At 36.1% G+C, this 22,062-nt stretch overlaps 2 protein-coding genes across 2 annotated transcripts; both read right to left on the minus strand.

Annotated features, from left to right (window-relative positions):
* Positions 1-486: 486 nt before the first annotated feature.
* Positions 487-10,190, minus strand: LOC105223399 (pickpocket protein 11). The gene is made up of 6 exons (XM_011201123.3): positions 9,566-10,190; positions 4,062-4,367; positions 3,530-3,993; positions 3,301-3,469; positions 1,536-1,642; positions 487-1,347 (listed from the first exon to the last, which is right to left on the minus strand). The coding sequence occupies exons 1-6, from the start codon at positions 10,066-10,068 to the stop codon at positions 1,235-1,237; spliced, it is 1,662 nt and encodes a 553-aa protein (XP_011199425.2). The 5' UTR covers positions 10,069-10,190; the 3' UTR covers positions 487-1,234.
* Positions 10,191-14,143: 3,953 nt separating this feature from the next.
* On the minus strand, positions 14,144-18,617 carry LOC125779947 (pickpocket protein 11-like). Its single transcript, XM_049461185.1, has 2 exons — positions 18,022-18,617; positions 14,144-14,921 (listed from the first exon to the last, which is right to left on the minus strand). The coding sequence occupies exons 1-2, from the start codon at positions 18,615-18,617 to the stop codon at positions 14,144-14,146; spliced, it is 1,374 nt and encodes a 457-aa protein (XP_049317142.1).
* Positions 18,618-22,062: the final 3,445 nt, after the last annotated feature.

Raw genomic sequence — 22,062 nt, forward strand, 5'->3', positions numbered from 1 at the left:
TGCTATAAGTCAGTGTGCAGAAATTATCGTTTGCAACCGTGTACACCTGATCTGGGTGCCGGGGCATAATTGGGTAGCCGGTAACGGGCTGGCCGACTAACTCGACAGCTCTGCTGCGGCTTCTAGGATGATTGGGCCAGAACCATGCATTGCGGTGGGAACCACCACCAAAAAGGAGTTGCTCCGCCCGGAGGAAATAGAACGACAACTGCCGTTCCCACGACCGACGGGTCTACGTAACAGGAACGGATCCGGATTTTTTTTCAATTTTTTTGTCAACTTGGTAGAGTTATGCCGCTACAAGAACAACAATAACAGAATGACACTGCCAGCAGGCAACAGGAATGCGCCAGTCGCACACAATACTGGTCACTGCATTATGTGATATAGGTCGCAGTGCAAACCTCAATTATTTTCTATTTATCATAACAAAGCGCCAAATTAAGACACAAAACTGTGGTATGGCCCCGGAGATCGATAGTCGGATAAGCACCCCTACCGATAGTCGGATAATAACCTCACCCGTACTAATAAAAGCGCGATAAATCAATAAATCAATGCGCTGCCGAAATTAAATTTTATATCCAAGATGGTACAAGAGGGCTTTATAGGAGACGGGTTCCTAATAATACGATGGGCACACAAAAACCGATAACTGAGGTTCTACGGGACCTATATCGACCGAATTTGGTATTTAATATTATCAAGAAATATTTCTGTTCCAATGTAAAAGTGAGTGAAATCGGACTAAAACCACGCCTTTTTCCCATATAAGCCATTTTAAATTCCATCTGATTCTTTCACTTTCCAAATCAAGCAGCAATGAAAATCTCGGGATAAAACTTTGCGTGAATGGTGTGCATAATACCTACCTTATTTCCAAAAATGGTCAAAATCGGACTACAACTGTTCCAGCACCCAGATACTGAAAACGTGAAACCAGTTCTCAGTCTCAAACGCTTTAGCGAAAATATCAGTCAATCTGTGAGATACTAAGTATGCTACTGAAATTCGGCGAATGATTTTGTGATTTCTATGAGAATAGCTTTCTGAAATTAAATTATGCCTTATGCTAAATAAACCTTAGATATCCTGACATTAGACATTAAATAAAATATTAAATTTATATTAGCTCAGTGACACAAATTTTTAATTTATTTATTTGTCTTTCTTTTTGTTTTTTACATTCAATTTCACAAGCAAAGCTGAGCAAAATAAAGAGGGGTGCATATTATTAAACATCATTGAAGTAATTAAAAATCGGTCGAAATGTAAGAAAGTAAATGAATTCGAAAGCAGTCACTATGCTAAAACCCATTATTAAACCCAAAAGGCCGCCGAAAGATGCTAGAATAAAAGAAGAATAAAATATTGGTATAATTTAATAAGATGTATTAAAAAAGAAATAAACTATTCTAGAATAAAGATATATATATCTATCGTATGTAAATTATAATTACAAACCAAAACTTGGGCATTTTACATATTTTTTCGAAATAATGAATTTTTGACAGTAAAAAATACGAAAAGTGTACCTAATGATGATAACCAATCTTGAAAAATATCCTTGCGATAACGCTTCGCCATTAAATCGCTGAAGAAAACATGTAGTAGAATTTGTTCATCGGAATTAACCGTTTTGCTGTGAAAAAAATATTTACAAAAATTAAAAAAAGTTTACAATATTACATATATATAAATATAACTAATTTTCTAAATCATGTATCGACGGATCAACCGGAATATAAATATTTATTTAAATAAGCAAGCTCCAGCAAAATAATTTGAGAAATCAAACAATCTTATAGTAGGATGGATTAGGATAAGTAAATAGGCTGATTCTTCGTGAGGCTGCCAATGTTCCCACTTTGGCCTGTCTGTTATGAAGCCCAGAACTACTATGTACATACAGAGTTTGTCCCCAAAGTAATAGGACTGATTTTCTTCCACCACGACTGTAATTCGGAGCGTGCGCACACCGACTGGATTCAGTAGAGGACCTTCCTAGGCAACGAACGAAGACAAACATTTTCGGGCGACGTGTTTCTGTGAGTGGTACAAGCCGATGCAGCGTTCGTTACCCAGATGTTGCTTTCGCTAGAAGTGGTGTATTTCAGTGGCACCAGGCCGTTTTGGAGGGCTGGGAAGAGTTCGCCGATGAAGACTGTGCTCGGAGACCTGCGACTTTGACAAACACTGACAATGTGCATCGTGTGCACAAAGTTTTGAACTCAGACCGTCGGCTATGTATTCGTTTAATTGCCCAGATGTTAAATTTATCGAAATCTGTGGTTCATGACATTATGACGGACCACCTGAACATGCGCAAGGCGTGCGCGAAGAGGGTCTCAAAAGTGCCCCTGACGACCAGAAATTGCGTCGAGTTGATGTGTGCCAAGAAAAAGTGACCCCGAATTTTTGAATAACGTAATTACAGGTTATGATTCATGGATCTTTGAGTATGATCCCGAGATAAAGAGGCAATCTTTTATTGGGCAGGTATTTTGAGACATATTGGCATTACATAGCTTATGGTCTCCCGTGTGATTGTTTCTTAAGTCCCCACCAACGCTTTTGGGAACTTATTACAGGAACCCCAAATGAATTTATTTATGTAATGAAAACTGTTGTCCTGACAACCTTTGTTACGAAGTTTGTAAAACCCAGAAGGAATATAGGATACCCTATAAAGTATACATATATATAAATGATCAGCGTGCCGAGCCAAGTGGATTTATACTCAGTTTTTGGGATATTAGTCGGAAAATCTGCACATGTCCAAGATGATTTAGCTTCGGTTTTAGAGATTATGCCCGAAATCCTGCACATACTCCGTTCTGCCACAAGACGGTGCTTATTTCTTGAAACCTCCTATATCAGACCATAATAGCATGTATCTACAATACAAACGGAACGATCAAAATCAAGTCTTTACAACGAAAGCTTTTTTATTTGAAAAGACAACTTCCCAAAATTTGGCATGGATTATTGTCAGAGACCACGGTGTTATTTTCGAAGAACCACTATAGCATACATCAAGATAAGGATTTTTTATACTTTTATGCTCTTTATGCTGCCGAAGTTAACATTTTTTATTGGTTTACTATTCTCGAATTCGAATATATTACCTGACCATAAAAATAACTTGGCATTTGACAACTATTTCGAACATTTCATTTAATTATTGAACATATTTTTCTCGCTAGCAAGAATTAAATTTTTTGCGTAATTGTCAACATATTGCCAACCTTTAAAACTCACTTAAAAATTGTAAAAAGAAGAAAATCTCAAGCTACTTACTTTATATTATTGATCGTAGAAACTAATTTCATATCCAATTGTCCCATTGTTATTTCGGACGGATAACTGTTAAATTCGCAAGTGGGTAAACAGTCGCAGGGAAATTTGTCGGTAGTTTGCACCACTGATAGCGTCGTATTTTGTGTTGGCAATGCCAACGCAAAGATCTCTTTAAATTTTGCTTAATTAGTTACAAAAATACATACTTGCTTTAAAATTATCCACTTACCTCGTGCATTTAATATACAATATATCTCACTCAAACCACAAATTCGGAAACTGCCATTGTTTGGCAAGCTCGTCGGGACGCAGCCACAAAGTTTGTGCAGATATCTTGTACGACACTCAGCCATGCAATTGCCAAACGAGTAGCGTTGCATTGTTGGCAAGGCTCGCTCATTGTAAAATAAACAGTTACGCAACTCTACATCCATATTCCTAACCACATTTGTCGCATATGTCGATTCGGGATTTATGCGCACGAAACTCTCGCGACCCGAAGTGATTACTTTCGTTTCGGCATTTTCATCGGGGAAATTATAAGCATCATGTATAAAAAGACGAAACCCGTAACTGCTCAGATAAGTGGCGAAGTAGTCATCGGTTATGGGATTGAGTATCACAGAGATGCCAGTGGAATGGCCACAGCCGGTAACGCGATAGGGTTGCTTCGGCACTTGATATGCGATTTTTCTGTTACGAAATAGTTGTATTTGAAGGTAATGCCATATAGTTATGTAAGATAATATAAGTTTACTTACTTTGGAAAATTATTTGTAGTGCGTCCATAATAGTTAAAGGAGCAGCAGACTTCTTCGAGCGCTTGTACTGGCTGAAACAGACTGTCACAACGCAAGCCATCGCCTTTCCAAACACATTTCGAAATCATATCCATGCAGTTCGGTGCAAGCTCTTGCGTTAATTTGGCTATAGTAAAGTTGTTATCATTGAGTATATTACCGAAGATATGAAAATCTTCTTCGGTGTGATTTAAGGCGAAATTGAAGAACATTGTTATGCGAAACAGACTTAATAGTTTCTCCTCCGAAACGTTTGGTGGTCGTTTACTAAAGTTTTTGCGAAAATATTGTTATTCGAATAAACAATTTTATAGGTATATGTATATGATATAGCTAGATGTGATTGAAACGGCTAGAAAAAAGTTTTTAAATGATGTTGGAGAGGTCCAAATTGAAATTTTGAAGGCAAATGGTGTTTCTAACAGAGCAATCAACCGGCAAATCAAAAGGTCAGAGAAAGTCATGAGAAATTTTCTGAGATTAGAAGACAAATATAGCATATCCAATAAAAATTTATTAAATTTTACTAAATTTGCGAAGGAGCATATGAGTTGGACCGATTGCTGGCACTATGTGATTTTTTCTGATGAAAAAAAGTTTAGTTTAGACGAACCTGATGGGTTCAGTTAATACTGGCATGATATGCACGAGAATAACCCCTCCCTAGAATGAGCCGTAATTTCGCGGGTGGATATGTGATGGTATGGGGTGGGTTTTCCTACCATGGAAAGCTCAAACTATGTTTTATTACGATGAAAATGGATTCAGAAAAATATATTGAGATGTTGAATGCTGTGCTCCTTGAGTATTTGGAGGATAACGTCGAAATTTTGTTTACCTTTCAGCAGGACAATGCCAGCATCCTCGTTTCCAAGAAGGCAAAAGAATTTTTTGCTTCGCGCTCTATACCGAGACTAGGATGGCCAGCTAGAAGTCCGGATTTAAACCAAATTGAAAATGTTTGGGGCATAAATGGGCTTTGTATGCGAATGGGCGCCAGTACTTAGCCGCGTAGAAGCTAAAAACAGCATATTTGCAGGCGTGGCTGGTTCTGGACAGAGGTATAGTGCAAAATTTAATTGACTCGATCCCAGCCTGAATTTTCCAAGTAATTAATAAGAATGGGGGTTCATGTTAAGAGCGGAAAACTTTTGTGAAATCCTCCTAATTATCTCATTTTTTGTAATGCGACTAAGTAAAGTTCGCGTATAGTTAAGTTGTATTTTCAGTATTTTAACTTTTTTGTTTCTGTAATACATTTGAAATGTAAAAATATTTTCTCTTATGTAAAACTAACTCTTATGTTAAACTACCAAAAAGCATGTGCGGCTAACCAAAATTCGCGCACTGTATACCAGGTTGCAAAAAAAAAAAAATTAAAAAAATTAGAGTGCAAGTTTCTTTAAACTAAATTATTTGTAAAATATTTGATTTTGATTTAGATTATGTACAAAAGTTGAATACCTCTTTATGACCCATTACTTTGCCAATTAACGTTTTTACATAGGAAACATAGTTTCAGCTTTTAAGTCTTAAAAACTCAACCCCCTTCTCCTTTTCCCGAATTTGATGAGGTACGCACAGAAGATAACGTAACAAAAGTCTATGATCTCGTATTGGCAGATGGCTGCTTGATGCTGCGTGATTAATATGAGTATATCAAAATAATAAATCACATGATTGCTTATTTTTTCGTTTAGGAGTTGAATTTAGCATCAGAAGCCGTAATCATTTTTACAAAACACGTTCTCAAAATACTAGCGGTATAACGATTGCAAAACATAGTTGTATGGATAACCTACATATAATGTACAATATTTCTGAACAATCTATATAAATAAAAATGAATCGCTAAAATGTATGTACGCTCATCACATTCATACGACTGAATCAAATTTGATAATTCTTTTTTTAAAATGTTCGTTGAGGTTCAGTGATGGTTTATGCGGAGAAAAAAACTCGAAAAATTGCCGGAAAACCCCTAAAAACGGCCCTTTTCTTTTTCCCATAGAAACGAATGAATGTTTGTTTATTAGCAACGCTAAGGGAACGACTGAACCAATCTTGATGAAATTTGCAGAGAATGTTCTGCGTGGATTGGGGAAGGTTTAGAAATAAAAAAATCTATATGCTTTTCTTGGGGAAAAGTCGGAAAATTGGACAATACCAAAAAGTTAATTTTTTCCATACAAATTTTTTCATTCAATTTTTTTGTTTTGTTTTTCAATTATTTAAATCATTCAAATTTGGCGTTTGCTTCAAAAATTTTTGAAAATTATTCAGTGAAAATGTTATGTGTTTTTCACACAAAGTGATCAATTACAGATTGAATCGGTCGGCGTTCTTTTTGGCATCAACATACATTAGCAGACCAAGGCACATGTACGAAACAGTATCCACGTGCTTTTCTTTTGGAAATGATGGATATCCACTGTATCGGCGTCGCTCACCAGACGACAATGGCATGAGTTAGAGGCGTGAATATCGAAGTTGACAACACATGGATCGTACTATATTCACCATTATTGTCTAATTTACATTCAAAACTCATATCAATGTTGAGTATTGCAGTTTGGTGTAATCGATAAAATACGTTTGTATGTACATCACCAAAGGAAGCAACATGGCGGTTATTAGTCTTGAACGATACGGTCGATACGTGAACTGCACTAAAGCGCTTTGTAGGATATTTACTTTTGCAATTCATGAACGTTTTTCGACTGTTGTGCGTCTCGCAGTTCATTTGAAGAATCCCTAAAGAGTTTTTTTCAACTCAGAGAATACAGTACAGCCAGCGGAAACATTTCCAACAACACTGACATTGACGAATTTTTTTTCAACTTGCGTCAGTGATTCGTTTGTGAGAACATTGCTCTATTTGGAAATACCTTGATATTATACATGGAATGCATCGTCGAAGAAATAGTTACGCGGAAAGCAAGGCCAACCAGTAAATTGACATCCAGGTGTGTTCTCAAACCTTAGGACGAATTTACACAATCTACCCGAAAAACGGCGATTGTTTCTGCCCTCGGTTGCTAATGAGCGTGGTTCAATTCCATTTGAGTCATTGCGCACTGTGAATGATACGGTGTGTGTAACTTTTTGAGAAGCATGCAAGCAATTACAATTGATGAAACATGATAATAAATGTAATCAAACGATGGACGATTCGATAGCTACTTCGCATGCCACTGAAGTTCGCACACTTTTCGTCATGGTCATTTCGACATATCAGCCTTCAAATCCGCATCAATTTTGGAATACGAACAAAACTACAAAAGCCGAAGACATTTCACATCGTATTCGATAAGAATTGGGAATAGGCAAATTTCGGTTCCAGTGGTTTGATATCAGTTCCACCTGCCTTTCGTCAATTCACTTCAACGAAATATGAACTCATAACGAATGTTTATGCCAAATTTGCCAAATTATCGTAACTACGATTGCATGAGTGCGTGCCAGTTATACGTGGCGTGTTCCCGAGTTGGAAAACCATCTTCTCTATACATTTACGCTCCGGAATAGAAACCAAAAAATGTTGTTTATCAAACTGCGTTACATTGAAAGAAATTTAGAAAAATCGAAAATAAAAGATGTTTAACTCAACGTAAATTCAACTTTCTTTTCATTTCAAAACACATAATTTCACGCAGGACAACGTATGCAGGGTCAGCTAGTTTTTAAATAAATAAATAGTTTTAGTGGATACGTGTGTTTATTTCATTCACAACACCCACAAACTATTTGGCATGAAAAAGTTGTCGGCGCGATGGATACTGCAGAAATAAGCTCAACCCTGGGCACACTTCACAGCAGTGTTCATAGCAATAATAGTGCGGAAGAGTCGAAAAATGTAGATTTTACCTCGAATCTTACGAATCTCTTCGAAGAATGTAAAGATTGTCATATCGAACGGGAAAGTGATGGACACCGTATTCTGAGAAACACAATTTTTGATATACACTGACTAGCCGAACAAAACGGTCAGAAAGTTCTATTACGAGTATGTCGCATTATTGGGTTGCAACAAATTATTTCTTTTAGAAAAAGTAGTCTTCACCACGACGCCACAATGTCACATAATTGCCCTCCCCATATATACATCTACCTTTTTCTCCAGATTTGACCTCGTGAGACGTTTTTTTGTTATAAAGCTTTAAAATGTCATTAGTCGTGCAGAAATTTGAGTTGACTGAACGTATTGTCGCTGCCTTGAAAGCCCACTTTGCAGATTTTCATAAAACACATTTTCACTTGGGTTAAGGAAGTTGTGGTGTGATACGAGTACGTCAGTTATTACGAGTTAAAATGAGACTAAGCATTTATGGGACCGTTTTTGACTGTGTGTTTTTAACCTCTATTTTGGTTGAAATCCGATATGGCAATTTGCTTACTGTTCTTCATATGTTTCTACTCGTAGTATTGCAACGAACCACGCTCAATAATATTGCATTCGATACACTATGATACTACTATATAAAGTAGAGTAACCGATACAGTCGAACGTTTTTACTAAAATGTTGTTGTACGGAAAAAACATCGGCCATCTTTTATAAGTGAAATTCGTTGAAAAATTATAGCTCGTTTGAAGAGGTTATATGAGGCAAGTAGCCAGAGGAGTGTGAATAGCCCTCATATAAGTAATTAAATATTTGTCATTATGTAGGCGATTTTTTATCAATAAAATTCATTAGTCATAGACAGGGACAGATAGTAATCACTTCGTGATGAATATTCGGTCCGCGGATTCATATATAGAATATCTTGTTGTAACCAATCTTACTTAAATAGTTCTAAATGGTTTTATGTGCAGTGGTGAACTCCTGAGTTTATGTGACGGTCGGACTCTATGACAATTGGTCTTCCAGAATGTAGAGGATTTTGACAATAAAACTACTGGGACGGAATCGACGAAACCAAACTTGTTATTAATTGGTTACTACATTATCAGGACCATAAACATTATTCACATTTTCAGCCGTCTGGCTTGCGTTATCGTCTTTGCCTACAGAATCTGTGGAATTGGAGGTTTTTCTTCTTGCTGGCGTCCATCTTTGACGTGTGCTCAAATAATAAATAATACTGAGTCAAGCAATTATAAAAATGCCTAAGGAGCTTTTGTAGAATCAAATCGTATCTTTCTAATTCCGTTTAAAGTAATCCGATCGTATATATTTATACGAAATATATATAAATAAAGCCATCTATACATACAAAAATTAATGGGTTTTTTAGACTTCTGTCTGAATTTTCAGATTATATTGAATGATCAAAACATAAACCTTTTATAGTAGTAAAAACTTCAGTAACTAATATATGATTACTGGTAAAAATTACGTGTTTACACTTTAATTACCTCAACAACCTTTCAAAAATTAAAATTTCTTTCTTAAAATTTCTTTCTTAAAATTTTTTTCTAACAATTTTCATATACTTTTTAATTTGAACTACTTTCCACTTACAGTGTTCTCGCCAACTTCAGCGCCTTCATTTTCGAAATCTTATTGAAATTGCAAATTGTCACCGCTGGAAACGGTATATTCCATGTAGGAAAATGTGCACTCTCAATCACGGTCACTGTGGGTGTTTCACGATTCCAAAACCATGAAACAATTACTAAAACAATTGAGATTATAATCGATATGATAACGACGCCTATCCAGAAATGTCGCTCATTCGCCGTGGAGCCTTTCAAAGTGATGTAATTGAAGCCGTGCAGCGATGTGCTATTGCAATAATTGCGCATATTTTCCACTAACCAATGACGTACTGGCGAAAAACTGGCCAATTGGCGGAGGCGTGAAGCTTTGCGTGGTTGCAGCTTGGCATTAGTTTTGATTGAGCTGTCTGGTGAGACAAGTATACTCTTCGGTTTCATACTTTGTTGTTGGTGGTTTAGTATATCAAAAACGCGATTATGAGACGCTTGAAATGGTGAGCGTTTAAAGTTAGACCGAGAGGACATTGTCGGCGGCTTATGGAAAAAATAATTGTAATATTGAGTAGATATGACTGCAGTGCGCGATGTCGCGTTAATAACTGACTCTTGGAGTTAACACAAGCGAGCTGGAGCAAGCATAATTCTATAGTATTTCTTAAAGGCTATTCATTTGCGGCGTTAATTTAATTATAGACACTTGCAGTAAACATATTTTGTATGACAATAAAGTGCGCATATCAATTACCGTTAAATACAGTGAACACGGTGAACATCTTACGGCGTTGAGAGTCAGCAAGAGTTAATGGCCTAAAACAGTGAACTCATTTCGACTTACATATGTGAGCTATATTGACCTCGTTTGTGAACAAGCAACATTTTGACTACAATTAACCTCCACTTCCCACCCCTCGCTACCGCTTGGATTAGTTTCTCATGACTTTGTGATTTTTCTTTAATTCCTTTTGCTTTTTCGTAGCTTGCCGTCGCTTATTTATCCTCGTTAGCAGATGGGCCACTGGTCGTACGGAGAGAAAGAAAATTATTTCAAAGCCAGAGATGAAGCTAATGCCCATGTATAGGCTGGTTATACCGCCGAACAAACCTGTGAATTAAAGTAATGGGTATCTCGTTAGTTTTTCCAATGAGTTTTACTATTTAACATACGAACCGAAATAGTTTTGCCAATGATACGCAACATCGAGGCGCATGTAGTCACCAAACATATCGGCGTAGTAGGCATGTACCACCAAATGATTTTTTAGTTCAATGCCGCGGCTATATACAAGCGAAGACGAGAATTGGAGGAAAACAAGAGTTAATTGGCATGGAATTATGAATAAATATATGTATGTATTTTAATATGTATGTTATATGTGTGTAATGAAAAGTAAAAATTAATATATTGACACAAATAACAGCAAATGCGTTTTATAAAGCTTTTTTTGCTTATACATAATTATATCCTATTTTAGGATATGAATAAATAAGAGTAAAGAAAAGTTAAATTCAGGAATAACCGAACATTTTATACTCTCGCAAAGAACGAATATTTAAAACTTCGAGAACTGACGAGGGATTCGAACAATCAACTACTTTCTCTTGCTCCTCGATATCAGCCCCACACAAAATATATTCACCAATAAACATATGTTTTCAAATGCTGATACTAGAGAAAATCTTTTTATCGCAAAGGTACATTTTTTCAATAACACATATTTTTAACCAATTATGCGGGGAAACCAATTAACCGGGAAGATGTACGCGTATTTTGTATGAAATATATTTCTATATTACATATTTATATATTAACCGGAGGTCAATTAATCGGCAATACTAGGCATATGAGGAAACATCAACGAGAAAATTACTATACATTGTGACAAATTTTCAAAATATTTCGCTCACAGGTGCCTTAAGGGGCTATACAAGTGAGATACTTTAAAAAAAAAAAAAGATTTGTTTTGCTTCTTCGATAGTTTATATGTCCAAAAATATTCTGTGAAATCGGCAAAGTTCGTAACTTGAATAGTTTTTGGACAGCAGCGTTCTAAAGAGCGACCGCTCGGAGGTACAACCATATATACTCGTAAGTATAAGTTTCAATTAACGCGTTTTTCTCGAATCGACAATTTTCTAAATTGCTGACATCATAACTCAACGAGAAATTAACCGATCGTATACACCGTATATACAAAAACCGAAATCTATGTATATGATTTCGGAACTTATGCGATTTAAAATAGGTAAATCATCTAAGGCAAGCAAGAACTTTCAAATGATTATCGAGAACTAAAATATTGGATATAAATAAGAAAATCATATTATCCAGTATATTGTGCTCAGATATAATAAAACACGGAAAAAATGGTGAAACGAAAGAAAATAAGTAAACATTTATTATATCTAAGACTTACTATAAATCCATATTATTTATTGAATAGTTTCTATCTAAATTCATGCTATCGAAGTCTGCTTTATACCCACAAAGCTCACATTCCGGATAACAATCACAAATGTATCTTTCTGCCTTGAGATTAGTTTTATAATCCGTATTGCTAGGGTAAATTGTTGTCAAAAGTGTATCTAAATGAAGGAAAGATGCAATATAGATTGATAGATATTGAAAAAATCAAAGGATACATATGTTAAGAGGTAACTATTTTAAGTTTTTCACAAAGTGAGGTTACTCAAATGAACAGAAGAGTTATTTTTCGATGAAATGATGCGAAATTTCTCTCTTCAACTAACAAATTCTGCCACAATTTTCAACAATGAACCCTTTTTACGCGTATTCACGCTATGTAGGAGTGTTGCCACCCCAGGCCTCCTTAGCATTTTGATACAATATGTAAAGACCTTTATGATATTATTATCTTTTTTCATTGTTGCGCTCAAACCATTTGGTGTTCTCAATGAAAATACTTACATATGTACATACATCCGCTTTATACTTTTTGTGAATAGTTATTAATGGTTTGGTGTCTGACAGGTTCCAAGTATTCTTAGTCTGGTTTGCGTTAGAGTTGGGCATTCACAGAGAAAGTAAAATGTATTATTCCTGAACCATTGTAATAACACCTTAGTTCTGGTCTTGCCATATTTAGTCCATATCTGCTTCGTTATCTTGCAGTTGGTTATTGATTGTCATCTGCTATGAGCTATTTGTTCTCTTTCGTTCTCAGCGGGCATGGTATTAACTTCGCCTCATACGAGTATACGTCTGAAAAAGTTCTTAGTTTGACCAACTGGAGGTTTTTCAAGACAACATGATGTAGCCAGCATACCTGTAGCATCTGTATCTTGATTCACTGAACTATATCAGTGTCTACAGTTCATCGTTCCATCGACTACGGTATTCTCCGTTGCCAATACGCTTAAAATCATAAATCTTCCTCAAAATCTTTGTCTTGAATACTCCTAATACCGACTCATAACATGTTGCCATGCCTTCGCATCATATAGCAGGACGAGAATGATGAGGGACTTGTAGAGGTTGGCCTTTGTTTGTCGAGAGAGAACAAAGTCTAAGTAGTTACCTATCATCTTTTGGTAAGAAGATTTTGCATTGGATTTCAATGCTGTTATTCTTGTTGGTATTAATGCTGTTTCCAAAACAGACGAAGTTATCTAAGACTTCAAAGTTATGACTGCCAATAGTGATCTGTGGGCCCAGAATACGATCACTAGTTTTTTGTTGGCAGAAGATATTTCCTCTTGTCTTTCCTCACAACCAGACCATATCATCTTATAGAAGAATGTATTCTCTATTTTGCTCTGCAGATCGCATTATATTCTCCAGCAATAGATTGGAGAAATAACACGTGTCTCCTTGTCTGAAACCTCGTTTTGTATCGAACGGATCGGAAAGATCCCTCTCGTTCTCGACGGAGCTATTGGGTGTGGTTTCATGTCAGTTTATACAGCCGTGGTAATTTTTCGGGGATACAAAATTCAGACATAGCGGATGGGGGCAGCTTTTCTTTTGCTATTAAAGACACTTTTGAAATAGACGATCTTTTTTAAAATTTGCACGTTGTGAATAAATGTTCAATAGTAGATTTTGCAGGTCTAAAGACACACTGATATGGTCCAATCAGTTTTTTGCCGGTTGGCTTAGATCTTTCACAAACTACGCTCGATAGGGGCTTATATGCGATATTAAGGAGGCTTATCCAACTAAGATTGTGAGGCTTCCCTGTTCAGGACACAGTTAGGTTGTGCTCAGACCACGTCAGTTCTTTGCCGCTGTATTCGAATAGCTCGGTCGGTAATACATCGGCTCCTGCCGCTATCCTCATCAATTGGGGATAATGGACTATGCTGGATTTAATTTGTGGCGTCTACTATTTGTGTATACGGTAGTTCTCTGTATCCTCCCGTACTTATTCAGTAGAAATTTACAGTATATTTTCTATGGTATACTTAGTACTTCTGCTTAGAAGATCCTGGCTGAGTTTTGTAGTCGGATAGAGAAAGAGAGTTGTCACAATCATTGGAGTATACACCTTACCTCCGCAGTCCGGCGAAAAGTAATGAACTATTTTTTTCTTTTTGTTAATCCAGATGAAGTTAGATTAGATCAAAAGGTAGGCAATACTATTCAATTTCGGTATAAAAATACGTCTATCTTACCAATTTGAGCCATTACACAACTCGCCTCTAACAGAGTGCAAACGGTCCAGTTCTCCGCCCGTGGCCATAATGGTGGCACACAACCGCAGCTCGTCAACACTTCTCTACTACGACATTCGGAAAAACAATTCTGCTGTGTATACTCAGCGAACGCAAGAAGTTTACGTTCGTTGCGTAAATAGCACCGACGCAGGTGCAGATCTTGATTCTTCAATAAAGTTGTGGCCAGAGTGATGAATGGTGCAGTATGAATGTGAATGGAGTAGCCAGGCAAAACCAATTGATGTGGGTCATTGATATTGAGAAAATCGTATCCATTGTGTGCATATACTTGATAGCCGCCAAATTTATTTCTAGACGCATAGTAATCCTCTACCTGTGGATCCAGTAGCACCGATAGACCCCATTTAGGGCCAAAGCGATTGCTGTGTATGCTTAACTCTTCCGCTGTTTGATTTCCATTTATAATGGCATTAAAGTTGAATGAACAACAGAAACCATGCTGTGTTCGCACACGCTGAAAGAGTACATTACAGGGATGTACTTGAGCAAGTATTTTACAACGTATCAGTTGACTTTCGCAATCTGGTGAAATTTTTTCTAAGAAATCGCTGTGCGTATAATTTGCGCTGGTTAAAAGCCTATGCAAGGAACGGTAGTCAGCAGGCGTGGCATTTACCGGTAATGCGCTGTATAAGACATATGGAATGAGGGGACGAATTTGGTCGGCGGTTTCGGAACTAAAACTGAAAAGAAAGCAGAATAAAAAAATATATATACATATAGATTTATTACTTGGATTTTTGTTAAATGTGGGTATAGTTTAGAGGGAATCTCAGTCTCATTATACATATTTTACTTCAAGCAGACATTTAAAACTTAAAATAGTTGTAAAGATTTCGTTTAATAAGACGAAATGCCGCTTATTGAAAAGGAACCAAAGCAGTTTTAGACAGTCAAAATATTTTTATCTCTTTTGTCCTTCTTTGTGGCCAAGAATGAATCATGCCAATTTTTGATATCCTGTTCTCATGCGACCCTTATTTCAATAAGGACTTTCTGCACTGGCCGGAACAAATGGTAGTCAGAAGAGCAATGCCTGCAGCAGCCGCTCATTTTCATACCGGCCAACGAGCTAAAACCCTCGTTCGACATACTTTTGGACTGTGCAAAAAGCTGTATTGAAGCAGAAGGAGACTATTTTGAATAAAATAAATTGATTTTGCCGAAGAAACGATTTGTTCTGTTTTTTTTAAAGTCCTGTTTACTTTGGAACGCACCTTGTTTACCCGCTCTATACAGAGTGTCGTAGAGGATAATCGGCTTTGCCGTTGATTTGAGGGACACACATGATTTTTACGTTAATGTTTGTACGTAAATGGTTTTTGTAGCGGTCAAGCAGCATTTCTTACATGCAAAATCTACGTTTCTGGGTTTCAATTAATATGATATCCAATTTGCTTGATTTTGTACATATCCGGCTGATTTTAAACCTTTTGAAATTGCTGGTTGTGAGACTCCCAAAGGTTCTGCGAACTCTTCTATGTGTTTGGGAACAATCTTCATTTACTAATGCTTCCGGTTCCTTATCTTCAAAACTGTTAGCTGTCCAGAATGATCTTCGTTTTCCAAGTTAAAAATAACGAATCCAAAAGATAGGGATAGACCACTGTCCACAAAAATATCCACTAAAATATGATGACTTTAGGCTGAGGTTTTTTCCATATTAAAATAATAAAGAGAACTCCCGCAAAAAAAAACTGTTTTAGGAACAAAGTTTGAGATATTCGAGTAATAAAATTATTGTTGTTAACGCTTCAAATCAATGACAAATGTTGAAAAAGAGGCACAGGACAGTGACTTTCCAACTCATGTTCGATATACTGGATTAGTAAACAAGTTTCTTGGAAAACCGCTCGAATATAGAACATATAAGTTAATAATTATAGCGAAATTAGGTCGGTCAAAATATTGCTGGGCTAGCTTCAAGTGGAGGCCGGGAAAATATGATAAGCCTACCCAAAAGTTTGTCATCACCATATTTGTCACGATTGGCATCTCCGCAATTTATTACAATACTTATTCATTTTTATTTGTTCTACTGTATATATTTTTTCATTCATTTTTACTTTGAGTAAGTTCATTTTAACATGTAAGTGGGCAGTCGCATTTTGAATTCAATAAAGAACGGTCATCTGACTCTGTCTTGAAGGATACGTTGATGAGAGCGAATTATCTCAATTGGATCTTGAACTATGTTTTCGACAATAAAAATACATTAGGAAACATGGATAATTTTCTTGTATAATATTAATTTGATATACCCATGTAGCTGAGAGCAGTATACATTTTAGAGACACATTTATGTTAACTGTTTATATGAAAATTGGCAACAGTGTCAAAAGAACAATCAACTGAGATAAAATCTTCATAAAGGTATTCAACCACATTGACAATATCTCAAATTAATGATGGTGTGAAAATATAATTACTTAATAGTTTCAAATCAAAAAAGTAGAAAAGATAAAGAAACAACACTAAAAGCATTCAAACTTAAGAAAATTTTAGAAAGTTAAAAGTAAATTTTTAGTTCAAATAAATGTATTATGTATTTCTTCGAGATTCTCGAGCGTTATTGGTTGATTGAAAGATGAAAACCCACCGTCAACAAACTGATTGGACCTTACCAGTGTGGCTTCAAGCCTGGAATACCAACAACTGACTGGATATTCACGATGCGATTGCGATTTCAAAGCTGCTTTTGACAGTACGAAAAGGTGCTTCCTTTATGTGGTTATGTCTGAATTTGGTATCCCCGCATAACTAATAAGGCTGAGTAAACTGACGTTGAGCAATACCAAAAGTTCCGTCAGGTTCTGAAGGGATTTCTTCGAACAGTTCGATACCAAACGAGGTTTCAGCAACTTCTATGAGAAAATAATTTGAACCGCAGAACTGAATAGAGAAGGTACAATCTTCTACAAGAGTGTACAAATACTGGCGTACACCGATGACATCGATATCATTGGCCATAACAACCGCGCCGTTAGTTCTGCTTTCTCCAGGTTGGACAAAGAAGCGAAGCAAATGGGTCTGGTAGTGAACGAGGGCAAGACGAAATATATCCTGTCATCAATCAAACAGTCTTCGCACTCGCGACTTGGCTTTCTTGTCACTGTCCTTAGGATATTGGCGAATACCGCAATCGATAGAACGACGAGCTATTGATAAACGATGACATAGTTCAGCGAATTAAGAGTGCTAGGTTATGTTGTCCGAATAAGTGAAAGCACTTAAGCTCTGAGAGTATTCGACGCAGTACCCGCCGGGGGAAGCAGAGGAACATCTCTACTCCGTTAGTAAGACCAGGCGGGGAAGAACCTGGCTACACTTGAAACGACTGCCGCGTGGGGGTGTCTATGCCAATAAAGAAGTAGAGGCAAGGGGTGTAGAGATCAAACCACCACCATTTAATAAAATGAAAAAAAGCTGTAGGTGATGGAAAATTTTTGAACTCAATTACGTAAATCAGGAGACCTCAAATACCCCGCAGACCTCGAGCACGTCTGTCGCAAAGTTTGTCTTCAGATCTGTTCATTAATATTTTGTATATACATATTATACATATATACTTTATAGAGTATTGGATGTTTCCTTTCGAGTGTTACAAACTTTATGGCAAACTTAATGCACCAAGTTCAGGGTATAAAATCAAAGCGCGTTTGAAATACAATATATGTATTTAGTGTATATAAAATCAAATATTACTTACTACACTAAAAACTTTTTTTTTTATTACCGATATTAATTTTGTATGCAATAAAGCTAGTTTTTATAAATACTCACTTCTTCATTAGCAAGTCATTGAGTTTCTTTTTCGAAATGTGATTAAAATTGCAGAGCGTAATCGCTGGAAATGTTTTACCCCAAAATATGCCTGTTTTTGTATCCGTATATAAAATCGTAGGATTATCGGCATTCAAACTTAATGAGTTCCATAATGTATAAATGGATAAAGTCAACATAGAGCACAGAATAAAACACCAAAATATGCGTTGCCACTTTGAAGCACCCGTTAAATAGTGTAAACCGTGCACACTCGCCAATTCGCAATAGATTTGGAAGCCGCTCTTCGGTTTAAGCGCTTTTTGTTGAATATTTAATTTTTTAGTGTCGATAACTAAATTATTCAAGGGTTTCACTTTCACCACACGCTGCTGGGTAAATTTCTTAGCCAACAGACGCCACTTTTCACGTATGCTTTCGTTCAGAGTTGGTGGTTTCCAATGCGCACCACTGAATTCCAACAGATCTCTTGTTTTTTCAGAAAAAATTAGTTGGCTTTTAGGTTGCAAATAATCATCGAAAATTACGAAATAATTGCTCGGCTCAATTTTAGCTGCATTTTTTATTGGCTTTGTTTTAAACTTTTGAACTGGCATATTGTCTGCTTAGTATTTTCGGGAATGAAGTCGACGCATGTTCTTCAGTGCTTAAATACTTAACGGGGAGCTAAAATATTAAGGAAAAGTGCAGACAAGCATTGAAGTTTGTAGTACGCGCCGCCTTTTCGCTGTTTCTTGGGTTGATACCAACACACTTCCAATAATTAAGGCGCAACAAATGGTGCCTAAAAGTATGCTAAATGTGCACTATTCGTATTGAATGGGTTTGCCTATACACAGTGAAAATTATTTGTAATAAATAAGAAATAAGGTAGATATGATTATTTTGAAAAATTAGAATAAAATGAGGCTTTTGGAAATATTATTATTTATACTCTAAGTTATGGTTTGATCTTGAATAGTTTAAGGGATAAGTCCTTTTACGGGATATAGTTGCGCAAATTTTCAATAAACATGTTTCAAATGAACGCAAGTAAGTAACGTCTAAACTCGGGTGACACCGAACATTTGACAAGGAAAAATTTTTATCAAAAATGTTACCAAAGAAATCAACATTTATTATTCCCAGAAATCGAAACCAATAAGATATATTATAAGTGGTATACTGTTTTAGCTATTAGAGTGAGATGCTCTTTAAGTTATCTCACATATTTATCGATATACTACTGTGATCAAATTGAAAGGTGAATTTTGTCCATTCCATCTCTTTCAAAGTAATACTCTCCCACTGCAATACATTTATGTAAAAGAATTTTCTAGTCATCATAGCACTTACTTAACACAATCCTCTATCCTAAGCACAATCCTTCCTTCTTCGATTCAATTCTCATATCCTCAATTAAGTCAAAACGGCGTTCTCGGAGTGGTCATGTGAATTTGTTGAATTGCCAGAAGTTACACGAAGGTAAATCAGGCGAATGCGGTGGTTGCGGCACGATATTAGTTGAAAATGTGGCGAAATGATTACGAATAAGCATTCAGTATGAGATGGTGCATTATCGCTTCACTTTTCTGTTCAATACATAGTAGTTCGAGACATAGTAAAAATCGAAGAATTCACTTTTAGAGCCTCTACTAATGAATATTTTGACGTGAAATTTAGGAAAGATGTCTTTAACGGTACTGCCAATTTACAAAAAAAAATTTACCGATTCGAAAAACACGCAAAGTAGAAATATGAAATTCACCTTTCAATCACAGTGTGTGTGGTGGCCAGTGGGCCGACCTAAAACGTGAAATTATCTGCTCACCGATGTGCTCTCTCAATAAATCCATTGACTGATGTGTGGGAAGTGGCGTCGTCTTGTTGAAACCAAATGTCGCCGAGATCACGACCTTCAACTTCAGAAATCAAATAGCCGGTTATCATGGTGCGATAACGATTACCGAAATTATTTTTGAAGAAATATATACCGATGATTCCGCCGGCCTACAAACCACACCAAAACGTTGTTTTTTCTGGACGAAATGGCAACTTTTTAAACTCTTCAAGTTGTTCTTCGTTCCAAATGCGGCCGAAACGACTCTCCACGGTCATCGTGTACACTCTTAGCTAAGGCTGTTATATTTTTTTCATTGTGCGTTGGATGTGGTCTATTCGGTCGAATAATATCCAATAATGAATGCTGGGTCTGAAGATGGGTTATGTGTTGTGAATAGTAAGCTGAGTAGGCCGATTATGTTGATCATAAGTTGAGCAAAGCACGAAACACATTCTTTAGAGAACATGTATTTTCGTGTTAAAGTTGAATAATTTATAAACGTTGTTCAGGCTTACGTATTTCAATGATGAAATACCAAATAATACTGAACATAAATAACATGACATGTGTCGTGTCAAGCGCTCACAAGTGAAAAAGTTTCTCTTCTTGGATTACCTATTAGTAGTATTAAAACGATATTATACCTTTTTAGCATCATGATATATTACTTCCAGAAAAAGTTGCTCTGCGACTTTCAATAAGATACTAAGAATTTTTATACTCTCGCAACAAAGTTGCTAAGGAGAGTATTATAGTTTTGTTCACATAACGGTTGTTTGTAAGTCCTAACACTAAAAGAGTCAGATATAGGGTTATATGTATATACCAAAGTGATCAGGGTAACGAGTAGAGTTGAAATCCGGATGTCTGTCTGTCCGTCCGTGCAAGCTGTAACTTGAGTAAAAATTGAGATATCATGATGAAACTTGATATACGTATTTCTTGGCTCCATAAGAAGGTTAAGTTCGAAGATGGGCAAGCCATAAATAAAGATATTAAAGTGAAATTTGGCACAAAGGATCGCATTAGGGCCCCGCCCCCTACTAAGTTTTTTGTACATATCTCGGAAACTACAATAGCTATGTCAACCAAACTCTACAGAGAAGTTTCCTTCCGGCATTTCCATATACAGTTCAAAAGTGGAAGAAATCGGATAATAACCACGCCCACCTCCCATACAAAGGTTATGTTGAAAATCACTAAAAGTGCGTTAACCGACTAACAAAAAACGTCAGAAACTCTAAATTTTACGGAAGAAATGGCAGAAGGAAGCTGCACCCAGGCTTTTTTTAAAAAATGAAAATGGGCGTGGCGTCGCCCACTTATGGACTGGTTTTTGGTCCTCAGGAACTACTAATCTAATTAATTTTACAGCAAAATAAAAAAATATGTAAACGACGGATAATGAAATCTCGATTGTCACTTTACCATGTGAGAGTATAAAATGTTGGGTGACATCCGAACTTAGCCCTTCCTTACTTGTTATCATTTACAATTTTAATTATTAGAAAAATTTAACGTGATAGAAAATTAATTTTTGGTTTACCATAGTGCTTAGCAATTTTTAATGTAACTAAGATCCTTTTTACCAATTAGTAAATAGTCTGTTTAATTATTTACGAACTTAATTAGAACTATTATTTTGGTGTTAAATTTTTGAAGCGGTGCTAAACGAAGTTGGAACTTCTCATTTTAACTTTTTAGCACGAATGAAAAAAATCTTTAGAGATTTATTTTGCTCACAACAAAAAAATAAAACAAATCCATATTTGAAAATATAACCTATAAAATTTTTAATCAAAGTGCTAGTTTAGATCACATTGCGAAGTTATTTTTATATCAAATTGGGTATCAAATAAACTCAGACCCACTGAGCTGAGTTAGAAGGTTAAAACTTGAAAGATAATTTGAATAGGGATGATCAACTGGTCAGGTAAAACGATTCGATCTCTTATGTACATAGATATCGAAACCGAAACATTGCTTGCCTTAAATTATGTATCACTTTAATTAAAAGATTATTTCCAACTTTTCGATGGCTGTTATCTGGTAAATTCTGGTTAAAATGAGTATCTTAATTATTTAATATGGACTGATAAGAGAAAATATATTTATAATATATTCAGAAACTCTGATATCTCTCTGATACCAAAACGATGGTCTTCAAGCACTGTTTTATTAATTCTTTCCATATTATCGTTATTAACAGAGGTCGATGG

Source organism: Bactrocera dorsalis, chromosome 1 (assembly GCF_023373825.1).
Source record: "Bactrocera dorsalis isolate Fly_Bdor chromosome 1, ASM2337382v1, whole genome shotgun sequence".
Taxonomy (NCBI): Eukaryota; Metazoa; Arthropoda; class Insecta; order Diptera; family Tephritidae; genus Bactrocera; species Bactrocera dorsalis.